General features: G+C 52.0%; 1 protein-coding gene and 1 long non-coding RNA gene across 2 annotated transcripts in view; one reads left to right on the top strand and one right to left on the bottom strand.

The window, feature by feature from the left end:
* Positions 1 to 4,178, bottom strand: part of SLCO2B1 (solute carrier organic anion transporter family member 2B1) — a 34,986-nt gene extending 30,808 nt beyond the window's left edge. Inside the window, exon 1 of the mRNA XM_048295343.1 lies at positions 3,876 to 4,178. Coding sequence (XP_048151300.1) covers positions 3,876 to 3,953 — 78 coding nt within the window. The 5' untranslated portion in view covers positions 3,954 to 4,178. The remainder of the gene's footprint in view (positions 1 to 3,875) is intronic.
* The window catches only part of LOC125321919, an 85,508-nt gene extending 73,365 nt beyond the window's left edge, over positions 1 to 12,143 (top strand). The window contains exon 10 of the long non-coding RNA XR_007201764.1: positions 12,110 to 12,143. This is a non-coding gene — a long non-coding RNA (uncharacterized LOC125321919). The remainder of the gene's footprint in view (positions 1 to 12,109) is intronic.
* Positions 12,144 to 14,147: the final 2,004 nt, after the last annotated feature.

Here is a 14,147-nt window from a genome sequence, read left to right as displayed (position 1 = left end):
GGGCTGTTCTCCATCCATCCATCCATCCATCCATCCATCCATCCATCCATCCATCCACCCCTGCAGGAAGCAGCACCCATCGCACCTGGGGTGACATTTCCTTCCAAGGGGAAAGCGCCCCGGAGCAGCCGTGGCTCTGGGAGGGCAGGGAAGGAATCCCGGAGCCTCTGGCTGTGGGAGATGGCTCTGCAGTTACATAAGCAGGGAGGCTGGCATTGCATAATTCCATGAATCATTCACTTGGCTTTGCTTTCAGAGGCTGCCCAGGGCTGTGGAGCTGTCGGGGTCTGCAGCCACCCTGAGACCCCTCCTCACCCTCTGCTCCTGCTGCTTCCCAGGCTCTTCTGGGGTGCCTCCCCTTCCGTGCACCAGCAGCACCCATTAACTGCTCCAGCCCTCGTTCCTGCCCCGTGGCCTGTGGGTTTGTGCAGTGGCTCAGGGGTTTCTAAGACATTTGCCAAACCAGGATCTCCCAGCTCTGCCGGTTTTACTCCTTCCTGCTAAGGTTGTATGTGCTATTTTGAGTACAAAAGTCACCCCTGTCTTCAGGATCGAGCCAGATGCTGAACATGCACCCCCCTGCCCTGGGATGGGCAGATGTGGCTGTGCTGCAGAAAAGCCTCATCTTGTGTCCTCGGTGGGGATTTTCTATTTTAGCACCACCTCCTCTGTGTTTGGCAGGGAAACTCTACCTTTTTCAGGCAGCTCCAACCCCTGGAGAGGAGTTAAAGTGCTGAATGAAGGATGAAGAGCCCAATTCCAGCAGGGATCTGCCTCTCCACAGGCTGCAGGCAGTGCTTGGCTCTGTGGACAAACACCTGCCAAGAGAAGCCTGAAGGGAAGTGATCCCAAACCACACTTTTCCTGATTTGGGGTTTCATACACCATAAATACCTTCCTGATGTTTTTTTCCCTCTGCACTTCACTGCTGCTTGGACAGGAGCGAAGACTGAGAAAAACACGTGTTTTGTGCTGAGTCCTCCTGAAAGCTGTGAGAGTTTGCAGTGCAAGGAGCAGCTGGAGGAAACAGGCAGAGCCAGAGTGGCTCCAGGGACACAGACACCTCTGGTGAGAACTTTTTGAAGGGGAAGCTGTGGCAAAACAAGGAGCAGAAGCCCCTGCAACAGCCCCATGCCTTGAACACACATCCTGAGTGGAAACCCCAGCAGTTCCCTGGAGCTGAGCCCTCCTGGAGCAATCCAGAGCTGTTTGCTATTTATCATCTATAACTTCTAAAAAAACAGTCCCAACAAACTCCATCTGCACTCATGGCCTGCCCAGGACCACAGACCTGCTCCCCACGCTGAGTATTCCATGAGGAGCAGCCACACCCTAATCCTAAACATTTATTTCCAAGGGACATTCAAGGGCAGCTCTTTTCTCCCTCCGTACTAACCCAGGCATTAACAACCAGAGCATCCCCAAATTTTGGGGGTGACCACTAAAAATTGCTTCACCAGGAGCTGTGAATAACACCAGCCACCTGCAAGCAAAAGGGATGGACGGAAGAGCAGGAGCAGGGAAATGCTGCTGCCAGGAAAGGGAACTGAGTAGAGCTTAGGAGAAGTGAGAAAATTCCTTAGCCAGCAAGAGGGGAGCTGGCTGTGAACAGCAGAGGAAACACTGTGGGTGGGAGAGACCTGGTGACATCTCTGGGTGATGATGGACAAGGAGCAAGTGCTGGAGTGAAGCCCCAGCCCAGAGCAGCTGCTGGGGGCTGGAGCTGGCACGGGAAAAGGAGGAAACGCTGGTATTCTGGGCAGCAGGGGGAATTACTCAATGTCCTTCCATTATTTAACGTTACTGGACTGCACTGGCATCTGTACACTCAGAGGGAACACGAAGTCCACTGAAAGTGGAGATTATTTTCTGGAAGTGCCCCGACCCACAGCTGGAGCCACAGCTGGCCCCAGCCAAGCTGCCTGACAGCAACTAGCCCTTTCCTGCATTCCTGGGCGTGATCTTGTCCGGGGGTGTCTCCAGCCATGCACTCCTGATTTTCCCTGGATGACACCTCAGAGCCTTGCGGTGTTCAAATCATGTTTCAAGCCAGGAATTCCCCTCACCGCATGCTGAGCCTCCCACACTGCCTCCATTTCCTTAGAAAATCACCTTTTCCAAAGCTGGGGGGCAGTGACAGGTGCTGAGATGGGAAATGAAGCTCCCGAGCCATCCCTCAAATCCACATTCAGCCACATCGTGGCTTAAGCCACGGAACGTTTAACCCACCTGCAGCCAGGGCACGTGTGGCAGGTCCAGGGTAGAGCACAGTGCAGACCAGCACCCCCAGTGATCCACTGGGAAAAGACTGGGAGCCAGGAACCACAGAGGAAGGGAGGCTGCGATCTAATTGTGACCAGAGCAAGGTCCCCAGAGAGCCCCGGGCTGCTACAGGGAAGAGGCCAAGCAGCCCTGCAGGGCTCGGGCACTCAGGTGAGCCAGGACAGGGCATTGCGGAGCCTGGAAATGCCACCTGTGCCCAGCAGGACGGCTGGAAAACACGGGGAACTGGGAAAGTAGGAGGGGACACAGAGAAACGAGAGCGGGCTGTGAAACAAGCGCAGAACAATAAGGAGCAGGAGGCTGGCAGACAGGGGGGCTCTCACAGCCACACTGGGGCCAGGGGTTCCTCAGGAGCCTTCAGAAGCTTTCTGAGGGAATTGGCCAAAGCAGGGAGGAGCTTTGGATGTGTCTGTGCTTCCAAGGTGGTGGGAGAACCTCGCTCAGGCTGCACGGCTGAACAGCCAAGGAAGGGTTTGGGTTGAAAGGGACCTTAAAGCCCATCCAGTGCCACCCCCTGCCGTGGGCAGGGACACCTTCCACTATCCCAGGCTGCTCCCAGCCCCGTCCAGCCCGGCCTGGGACACTGCCAAGGATCCAGGGGCAGCCACCACTTTTTGGGACATGCAGTGCCATTCCCTTCTGGGAAGTGTCATTCCCATCCAGGGTTATCCTTGCCCCTGGATTCCCATCTCCAGAGGGGCTGGAATCAGAGGGCTGCAGCAGCCCACACACAGGATGGGACGGACGTGTGCCCACCCCATCCCTGCAGATCGGTCCCACTGTCCCCATGCCCAGCAGGGACACCACAGCTGCCACCTGACAGCAGCAGCAAGTGTGGCCAATCTCGCCCCAAACTTAAAATCTGTGTTCCAGGGAGGACAGGCTGTTGCCGGGGCTGACTCCCGGGGGATATGCTCACGCCAAAGGCTTTAAGGGACACAGCAGCTCCCCCATTTGCAGGACCCGGCAGAAATCAAGCAGCCTGCTGCTCCCAGACCCTGCAGCCAAGGGCAAGCTCAGCAGGGCGCTGGCAGAGGCAGCAGCTCAGCCCTGACCCCAGACCCTTCCATGTCTCTAGGACCGTATGGATCAGTTCTCCTCCCAAGCAGTGCCCTGCTGGAGAGGCTGGGCTCAGCCAGGCTCTCCCTGTGGCAGCAGGCACAGGTCAGAGCCACGGCTGCCCGGCATCTTCCCAGGATCCGGGCTGCAAAGAGGCATTGCCATTAGAGGAGAAGTGAAAGCATAAGAGAAACCCACCGTGGCAGCCTCAGGCATTGGGAAAACTGGGAAAATTCCCTGTGACGGGAGAACTAAGGGGAGCTGCCTCACCGGGGGAAAAAAAAACCTCCTCAAATAAATAAGCACAAGCAGAGAGGAAGCGACAGAACACACGTGCAGAAGGCTGACAGGGGACAGGCGTGGAATCACTCCTCATTTTTTCCCCTTTGAAGCTGCTCCTGAGCTTCAGCGGGTCAAGGAGCAAAACCAGCGGGGAAAAGCAGCGTGAGAAAGTTCACCTGTCCCGGCCCCGAGCCCGGCCCCACAGCCATCCTCCGCATCCCCTGGCAGCGAGCAGGTGCTGCCATACTCACAGTTCCAGGGCTCTCCCGATCCTCATCCCACTGGCGCTGGGAGCGAAAGTTTTCCTCTGCCCGCAGAGCTGGGGCCATTCGCTCTTTCCCTGCCCAGGATGGGTGTGGGTGTGTGGAGGTGGGGCTTCGGCACTTCTAAAACCCAGAGCACGTTTCAATCCAAACTTTTGCAATCACTTTCAATAGGATTTCTTTTATTTTTGTTTTTGCTTTCTCCTGAGGCTGCAATCCCAGAATGACAGAGCTGCCCGTGCGGTTTGCTGAGCCAGGGCTTTGCGAGCTGCTTCTCCAGTCCCTGTCCCACTCCAAACTGGGCTTGGCTTTCCCTCCATCTCCCGGGTCCAGCCTCCTCTCCCCTCCCTGCAAGGGTCCCATTCCTCCAGGGCAGTTTCCTTCCGTTCATTTTCCTGTTCAATTTGCTTTATCTGCATTTTTTTTTTTTTTTGTGTGTAAGTTTTGAAGCTGTAGTGTAATCCTGGGATTTGGGACAGGGAAACTTTGTTTGTCTAACCCCAGACTATTTATTTTCAATGCCTCCCCAGTACTCCCTTGCTCTGAGCACTAAGGCTTTTCCGGAGGAGAACTGCAGAAGTTAACAAACAGGCAGCCTCATCCAGCCCTGCCCTCTGGCAGTGGGAAGCCATTCCCTGTGTCCTGTCCCTCCAACCCTTGTCCCCAGTCCCTCTCCAGCTCTCCTGGAGCCCCTTCAGGCCCTTCAAGGGGCTCTGAGCTCTCCCTGGAGCCTTCTCCTCTCCAGGTGAGCACTCCCAGCTGTGCCAGCAGACAGGTGCACAAACACAGGCAAATGCACGTTTGGACTTCGTAAAGCTGCAGCTTGGAGACCGGGACAGCTGCAAAGTCCTGTCCAAGGGGAGTATGAGGGATGGAGGGAGATGGAGAGCCTTCGGTGAGTTCCCTGTTCTCCTTCCATCCCAGAAGCCACAACAAGCTCCTGGATGGAACCTCCGAAGGGGATGTTTCCCCTCCCAGGGCTGTGGTGCAGCAGAGGCAGAGAAAGGCACAGCCACCTTTTCCCCCTGGCACTTCTTGCTGGGCTCTGAGGGATGGGACAACCCACAGGACACACTGGGCAGAGAGACTTGATGTTTCCCAGGGGAAGATCATCTGCTTCCTCGCACTAGCTCATTAAATAATAATGAAACAACCCCTTTATTAGCTCTGGCAGCATGGAATCATTTGGCTGAGCAGGAGACAGCCACATCAGCGTGTCCCAAAGCGCTCTGCACCCCAGTGACCGTGAGCTGTGCTCCCGAGCAGGGCTGCCACTGCAGGGAAAAGAAACTTTATTAGCTCCACCGGCTCTGCAGTGTCACAGGAAGGCATTATTAGATTGGAAACAAATATTATTAATAATTTACAGCTGCAGAGCTCCTTTCTTCCCGGGGGGCTGTGCACACAGCGTCCCCCAGGACCCCCAGAACGGGCTTGGTTATGAGCCGGGGGAAGAGGAGACTGTGCAGCTGCGGGGGAGCATGAGACAGACACCCCAAAACCGCCCCGACAGGGGATCCTCGCCCCCCATGCCCGGGGAGCGGCAGTGAAGGGTGGATACCCAGGAATGGAGAGGCAGGAATCGCTGCTGTGACACTCCATGAAAGAAGAGCACCATCTATTGGCTCTGCTCAGCTCCTCGTTCCGAGCTGCTCGGAGCCCGCACGGGTTCTGCAGCTCCATCCCACGGCCGGGGGGTGGCTAGGGCACCCCTGTCCCGCCGCTCCAGGGTGGCTGCTCCATGTCCCAGCTCCAGGACATCCCCGTGGTCTCCCCAAAGGCTGCTCATCCATCCAGGGCCAGGCTGGACGGGGCTTGGAGCCACCTGGGATAGTGGAAGTGTCCCTGCAGCGTGAAACTGGGTGAAGCAGGGTGAGCTGTAAAACCCTTCAGCCCAGCCCATCTGGGATCCTAAAAAGCCCGTGGAGTGTTCAGAGGAGGGCAGTGTTATCCTGGTGCCTCAGCTCGTGGCTCCTGCCTGGGGCCGTGTCCTGCCTCTGGCCAAGAGATTTCCTGCAGCTCCTTCAGCTCTTAGGTCCTGCAAGGCTTTGGCCTCCAAATATTTGGGACATGCAGACCCCAAGTGCATCCCCAAAAGGATAATTCCTGTTAAAACCAAGCACTACAACCTGAGTGGGCACACAAAGTGCTTGGTCGGGTGAGGGGGGTTGAATCCTCTGGAGGATGTACAGGAAGGAAGATTCCCTGGAACACTTGGGAGCAGGTTTTTTTGAAGCGATAGCAGCCCTTATTTGTGCAAAGAGACTGCCAGATCTCACGTGTCTGAGGTCAGAGAGGTGCACAGATGAACAAATTTGGGCTTCCAGCCTGGAAAAGGCCACATTAGGAACCCCGTATCTGCCCAGATTCTGCTGCTATTCCAACTCTGCTCTTGGCTCCAGACTTAAAACTGGGATGGGAAAGGAGCAGCTCAGTGTCCTGTGGGAAATGGGACACGTGGCTGCTTGTGGGGCTGGGGATGATCCTTTTCTGCATGTGGGGTTGGGAAAAGCCAGCTGGATTAGGGCTGGGATTTCACATCTGAGCTCTGCTGATGTCTTCTCACAGAGGGCCAGCCAAAAGCTGGAATGCAAACGTTTGGGATTCTGCAGAAACTGTTTGCAGAGCTGGGATTTAGACCGGGTGGCTGGTGGTAATCAGCTGCCTTGCTTCCGTGTATTTTGGGCTTGTCTTCTGAATCCCTGCCTGCGTCCTGCCTTTTGCTGTCTGTGTTTGCAATGCCTGTAGAGGACAACAGAAAAGGGTCATCTGCTTTTGGGACTTCAGTCAGAAACAAACTGAATAAGGAACTCCTTTGTTTGTCCTCTGTGTTTAATGAAAAATCCCAAACCACCACCAAAGGAAATAAGACCAGGATGTGTCAGATTCTGGGAGGAATTGGGAAATCACAGGATTTCCACACCAAGAAAAGACTTTTCCATTATTTTCTTAACAGGGGGAAAAAAAAAAAAAAGAGGTTTCTGGTTTTGTTTTTGCGGAGATTTATCACGATTTAAATTTTTTTTAATGCAAAAGTGGCTGCCCCATTCCTGAAAGTGTTCCAGGCCAGGTTGGACGGGGCTTGGAGCACCCTGGGCTAGTGGAAGGTGTCCCTGCCCATTCTTTTCCAGTTTGGAACCACAGATGGCAGCACAACCCTGGGAATTGCTGCCTCGCTGCTCCTACGGGAGAGCAACGCGACCCAAACTTCTTGGCTTAAAAACCCCGGAAAAACGGAGCGGGAAAGTGAATTTAAATTATTTGTACAAAAAGAGCGCAAAAGAAAAGGCAAAGTGCCAAGTCCTGCATTTGAGTCACCAGGAGCCCATGGAATGCTCCAGGCTTGGGGCAGCCGGGGGGTCGGGCTCTGCTCCCAGGGAACAGGGACAGGAGGAGAGGGAACGGCCTCAGGCCGGGCCAGGGGAGGCTCAGGGAGGTTTGGAGTCCCCATCCCTGGAGGTGTCCGAGTAATTCCTGGAGGTGGCACTCAGTGCTCTGGGCTGGGAACAAGGTGGGGACTGGGCACAGCTTGGACTCCACGGTCCTGGAGGGATTTTCCAGCCTAAATGGTTCTGGGATTCTACTCTAAGTAATGCAGAAGATAGATTTCAATATAGGCTTTTCAACTCGAAACCTTCATTAATCCCACCAGATGGGTGAGGCAGTCCCAGCACTGCTGTCCTGATGCTGAATGCAGGTCTGGACTCCAGAACACGGCATTCCGGCCGGAACTTTGCACGCTGGGAGTCAGTCCTATCCCACGGACTGGAATTCAAGGTAGACATGAGAATAACAGTAAAAATAAGAGAAAAATACATTTCCCAAGGCTTTGTGCATTGTGAGTAAAGCTCAGCTGGAGAGGGCAGTGCACTTCCCCTCAGGGCCCGGCCTAAAGCCATCCAAGCACTTTTAAAATATTAAATGTGCTATTAGCTCAAAGAGCTTCTGTTGCTTATTTCTAAAGGAGAAGAGGTTTTAAGATTCTGAAGAGAAGACTTGCTGTTACCCCTTTTACACAGCACCACTTCCAGCTCTCAGCTGGGGCCGTGAAATGCTGTCTACGAAGAGTTAGTGGGGATACAAGAGATGCTTAATTATTGTAGCATAGATGTTTAATTGTCTCGTTATTTTGCTGAGAGGCTGCTGCAGTGGGATCTTTCACACTAATGCTGTGCCAGATTAACCGAGTGTATTTGAAGAAGAGTGAAGAAGTTCCAAGCTCGTGTTTATCTGCTTGCACAGATAAAATATTTGTAAACTCAGGGACACACAGGTGCTAACAGGAACTTCTCCTTTATCTGTTATCCATCAGTTTAAAACACCCCAAACTTGTTAGTTCGCATCTACGTGGCAAAATTTTTTTCCATAATGTTACACAAACTACAGTTATCTTTTTACAAAACTCTTCAAATACCCTCAGTAATAAAAGCTCTTTGAGGGTTATTAATTTGATTGAAAAATTACAAGCTAGACTGGAAAACAGCTTTTTGTTTGAACAATATCTGGGAAAGTCTTTGTTCTTGAGGTATTAAGATGCAAATGTTAAAAGCAAGAGGGTGCTGGTGTCATAAAAAGAAAATCATTATTTCAAAGGCGAGTATTGCTTTACAGTTGTGAGAAATTTCCAAGTACTCCAAATGCTTTTTCTTGGTAAGGGAAAATGACCTGTGTGTAGTTCCAATCTCAAAAGTGGCTTTGAAGAAATCTTTTATTTGAGCCATCAAAAATTATTTCTGCCCCATCTTAAAATCAAACAGCTCTGCTTCAACCCAGGGAGTGCATTTTACCCTGGACTATAAAACTCTGAGGATGCAGCCTGAAACCTGGGTGGAACCAAGGCATGAAACAAGGCAGCACATTAATCCTGCTTTACTCCTGCCCTGTTTTCTTGCTCTGAACACCAGGTTTCTGGTCCCAGCAATGCTCTTTGCTCACTGGATTACCCTGTGGAGCTCCTCATGGGGAAAAATCAACTGTGGGAAGGAAGGTTCAGTGCTGCCACGGTTGGAAATTCCAACACCTCCCAGGTATTTGTCCCTGGAGGTGTCCCAGGAAGGCCTGGACGTGGCACTCAGTGCTCTGGGCTGGAGACAAGGTGGGGACAGGGCACAGCTTGGGTTCAGCGGTCTTTTCCAGCCTCAGGGACTCTGGGATTCCAGGATTCCATTCTCATGGCTGGGATTTTGCTTGCAGGGCCCCAAATTAGGCAACGTCTTAATCAAAACCCTGTTGTGCCAGGGACCAGAGCATCGGCGGGAGTGTGGATTTGTCCCCCCAAGGAGCTGCATTTTCAGGCAGCTCTTTGGGGTCGGCATTTGGGCGTTGCAGCTTTCTGATGAGCAAATTCTTCCAGGGAAAACACCTCGGGGAGAAATGTGATCTCCCGGAGCCTTGCGGGAGGCGCGGCAGGTCCGAATCGATGATTCACAGCCACCTTCGGCAGGCGGCCACTGCCTGCTGTAGCCCTGTTGGGAGCTGGAGATCCTGGCGGAGATCCTGCCCCAACAAACGAGGCCTGGCTTCTGCTCTCACGCCAGAAACCAAATCGCAGCGGCTGGAAACAGAGTCACTCCGGCTGCTGTGTGCGTGCAGGCCTGCAAAGCCACTTTAAGGGCGAATTACTGAGAGGCAGCAGGGATTTTAATCTGCCCTTTACACCTCAAGTCAGGCTCAGCAGTGCTAGCGATTGGCAGCACCTTCTGTGCTGGCAGTCACATCCCAGACCTTGTCCAGTGCCCTCTGAGAGGGGAAGCCCAGCCCCCTGCACTGCCCTGCTGGTTGTGCCATGACCCTTTCGCCTTCCTGCCAGCCTGTGACTCCTCATCCCAAAGAGTCCTCACCCCGTGCGTGCTGCAGGACCATCATCCTGCACTCAGGTCTGGGAATTAGGAGCATCCAGGACTCTCCTGTTCACTAGAACATAATTTATGCTTTATTTATATGTATGTATATTTATCAGAAAGATATTGTGCAAGACTCAAGAGAAGTCCTGCCCTTTTGCTGATATCCTTCTGCTGGTTTTCATCCCTTAAAAAACAAATCCACTTTGTGCTATTCAGACAACATGAAAAACATGGAAAAGTGGTGTAACATTGGTCATTACTCCCCACAGTTTTTAAAATGACTTCACAGAGTTTTTAAAACAATGACTTCATCATTTCAGGTTTCAGGGATGTTTCTTAAAAGTTTCTTAATCCTGAGCTGTCTTCCTCAAGGGAGGGAGGAAGATTGCATCTTAATCCTTGTGCTCTGTGAGTAACATTTGTGTTGCAAAGGCCCTGCACAAAAATCAGGTGTCAGAAGCCACACGGGAAACGTTCTTTTTAGTCACTGAGGCATTTTTTCCTGTGTTTATTTGCTGGTCTGTGTAGAAAATGTCTTTTTCCTTCTGACCTTTCCCTGCTCCTCTAAATAAACCCCCAGATAACTTTTGCTGTTCTATCCAGCTGTATGTGCTCTGTGAGGAAACAATCCAGATTAAGAAAAGTTTAATTCTGGCTCACTGGCATCAAACGAGGTTGAAAACAGTTCACAACTCCTACTGAACTTCAGGAAATTACTTTTCCATAGTCTTTGCCTCTATTTAAGCAATTTGAATAATTCAGGACCAGATAAACCAGGATAACCACCAGTAACGATGGGGTAAAATGAAGTTTTAGTTTCCAGGACTATGATGGAAAGTGGAGGGAATTTAAAATGAATTGTGGAATGCTTTAAAAGAAACACAGCAGAGGCTCTAGTGGATTTTAACTCTTCACTGAAGAGGGAGAAGTGTTACAGTTGTTCTCTGCCAGAGGATATTTATGGACTTCCCTTTTTCTCCCCAGACCTTTCCCCAGGTCTGGAATGCCTGCGAGGGCGGGAGAAGGCAAAGGGGAGGCTCCAGCTGTCTGCCAGAGGCAGCTCAGGGCCTCTAATCTTCCAGTCTGTACACACAAGATTAAAGATCTGCCCGGAGTTTTGATTAAGAATGCAAAGTTAAAAGATTAAATACCAGGAAGCCAAATTAAAGAGCTTTAAGTCAATCTCAGAACTCATCAAAGTACCAAATTTTTAAGCTGTCATTACAACACAGGATTAGTGCAAAGCTTCCCTAACCCTGATTTGATGCCCTTCACTCAGCAGTGTTATTTATTCCCCGCTGCAGTTCTGTGCTCCCGGCATAAACCCAGCTATTGTCTTGTCTGTGGAGCTCATCCCACCTGGATCCCTCCGGGACTTTCCCTGGCATTCCAGCCGTGTCCCAGTTAGCCTGGAGCCCCCGGTGACCCCCGTTTGTGCTGCCCTGCTTGGTGCACTGTCCCCGAATGCACCAGAGCTTAGACAGTGCCCTCAGGCACTCGCATTATTGTGGGCTAAAGGAATGAATACATCCTGAGGAATAAATACATCCCGAGGAACAAATAGATCCCAAGGAATGAATACATCCCAAGGAGTAAATACACCCCCTTTCCTTCTCACCTCTGGGCCCACTGATCCCAAAGACCTGGGAAAAAGGGAGATGTGGTAAGAACCGGAGTGGGGTGAGGCCACTGTGGTTATTCACCTCCAGGTACCTGAAAATGAGCCCTAAAAGTCCCTGATTGATGCTCACGGCTTTCTGGAGCCAGGAATCCTTTCAGCTGGAATCACTGACAGCCCGGGATGGAGGGAGGAAGGCTGGAGGGTGGTTCTGTCCAGGGACCTGCTAGTGAAAAGGACTGCTCTGAAAACACATCCTGCGAACTGCCACAATTGCTATTTAAAGCTCCTGCGTTGAAGTGAACGTTCCCCTGCTCTTCAGGATAATAAATCCTGTCCTTCCCTTTTTATTTATGGGATTGGGATGTCTCAGCTACATTAAGATTGTGCTTTCCAGGGCTTTTTCCACAAAAGATAACTTAATAAGGTGGCTAAATGCTGTGCTAATTAAAGCTTTAATTTGAAGTTATTCTCCCTTGTAAGACGCTGTGCCAAGTGAGCCATTTCCAAATGAGCATCTCAAGCCTTAGAACTTCTGGTAAGAGTTAAGCACAACAATTCCAAGCTTTTTGGACCTACTTTTTAACTTTCCCACATACCCGTGCAGAATGCCTTACCCAAAACATCAAACTTACGCGCTAAATTACTTGAGGTTCTTTTTTTTGAAAAGGGAAAACTAAAACTTTTTGTTCCATATTGGATTTTATTGCCCTCCCTTCTGTATTACTAAGGACTCTTCTCTGCCTGCTCGGTCGTTACAGGGCGGATACTGCAACACGCGTATCAAACCAGGAGTCCCGTGGAAAATAAATAGATAAGGACAGGTTCTTGCTAGCTGTTTGCTAGGTGTTTGCTAGGTGTTTGAGAGCTGTGTGAGAGCTGTGTTTGAGCTGTGTGAGAGCTGTGTGAGAGCTGTGTGAGAGCTGTGTTTGAGCTGTGTGAGAGCTGTGTTTGAGCTGTGTGAGAGCTGTGTGAGAGCTGTGTGAGAGCTGTGTTTGAGCTGTGTGAGAGCTGTGTTTGAGCTGTGTGAGAGCTGTGTGAGAGCTGTTTGAGCTGTGTTTGAGCTGTGTGAGAGCTGTGTGCGAGCTGTGTGAGAGCTGTGTTTGAGCTGTGTGAGAGCTGTGTGAGAGCTGTTTGAGCTGTGTGAGAGCTGTTTGAGAGCTGTTTGAGAGCTGTGTGAGAGCTGTTTGAGCTGTGTTTGAGCTGTGTGAGAGCTGTGTGAGAGCTGTGTGAGAGCTGTCTCTCCCTGCAGCCGCCCGGCCGGGCTGTGCCGAGGAGCTGAGGCCGCCCCGGGCCCGAGGGCCCTTCCCGCGCAGGGAGCACAGAGCAGCCAATGGGAGCGGGGCTGAGCAGGGGCTGGGAAACCCCGTGCCGCCCTCAGCGCCCCTCGCCCGGGGCTGCGGCATGGCGGGGGAAAGGGGCCCCGACACTCTTGTGTCTTGTGGCTGTTTCTGGTCATTTCCCTCAGTAAGGGACACTGAGAAGCGCTGCTGTACGAGTTATGTGAACATGCAGTTCTGTAGTTAGCACCTGGTGTCCTTCAGAAATACTCTTCTGGATGGTGGAAGACGAGGGATCAATACCAGGACATCGAAGAAACGGTGAGTGTGGTGATGCGATGTTTTGCTGTATGTTTTGTCTACATGTTGTGTATATTCAACCCTGTTTCCCTCTTGCCCCCATTCCCAGGTGGTACACCCCAAACCCTAGCCGATCCCCCAGTGCTCCCTGCATTGGTTCCTTTCCTCCCCTCGTTCTAATTAGTTTTCCGTCAACCACCCGAACCCCTCCCGTGCTCCAGACGGTTCTGTGCCCATCCCCTAGGCCCTCCCTGATTACCCCTGTATGGTTCTTGTCAATCCCCTGAGACCCTGCGCTTTCTAGTGCCTCCCCTCTGGAAATCCCCTAAGCCTCGAGGCCCCGTTGGGGCATGTGATCCCTTTCCCTCTGCCCCTTAAGGCCATTAGTCTGTGTACATGTCTATCCCTGTCCATATCCCGCCCCCAGAGATCCCTATTGGACGCCAGTCGAGCCATTCCCCTTGTCACACCCCGCATTTGTAAGTTATTGGTCTGTGCTGCTTCTCCCTGGGCACCGTCCTGGCGATAAGCTTGGAAGTGTATCCAGAGGCAAGCCTCCTCGCAGCCTTGTATCCCTTCCCTCCTCGGGGCCGCTGGCAATCACAGCGCCTGGGTTTCGGCTCCCCTGGGCGGAGCTGAGACTCGGAGGAGCAGCCTCAAAGCCGAGTGCCCGCGGCTGCTCCCCGCTGCTGCCGGGCTGTGGGGGAGCGGTCACTGCGATGGGTGTGTTTTCCCCGGTAGTAGGAATAACCATCTTTTTGGAAGCTGCTTGCTGCTCTCGTTCGTTCTGGGTGTACTGCACGTAACCTGAAAATGCTTTCATTCAGCAAATAAAATACAGGCTTTCAGAAGAGAATTTATACATGGCTTTTGAGTAAAAATGGGAGGGAAATGAATGTGGAAGGACAAGGAGAATAATGAAGGAGGGAAAACAGTTGTTGCTTAAGAATGCCTTGGCATCCTGCTCCTGTCGGACTTGTAGGGTTTGTACCTGAATTCCCCTTGCTGAGGGTTTCACTTCTGATGTGCGAGCTGCAGACAGGAATGGGAGTGGCAGAATGTGATTCCCAGCCCACAGCAACCATGGCAGGGGAGGGATTCCCAACAAACTGCAATACTCTGTCCCACGGATCTTTCAGATTGCCCACATTTTATATCAAAACATGGCTAATCTACCAATACAGGGGTTTATACCAAATCTACTTCTTAGCAAATTTTG

This window comes from Corvus hawaiiensis, chromosome 2, assembly GCF_020740725.1.
Source record: "Corvus hawaiiensis isolate bCorHaw1 chromosome 2, bCorHaw1.pri.cur, whole genome shotgun sequence".
NCBI lineage: Eukaryota > Metazoa > Chordata > Aves > Passeriformes > Corvidae > Corvus > Corvus hawaiiensis.
This window is presented reverse-complemented; position numbering and strand designations above follow the sequence as displayed.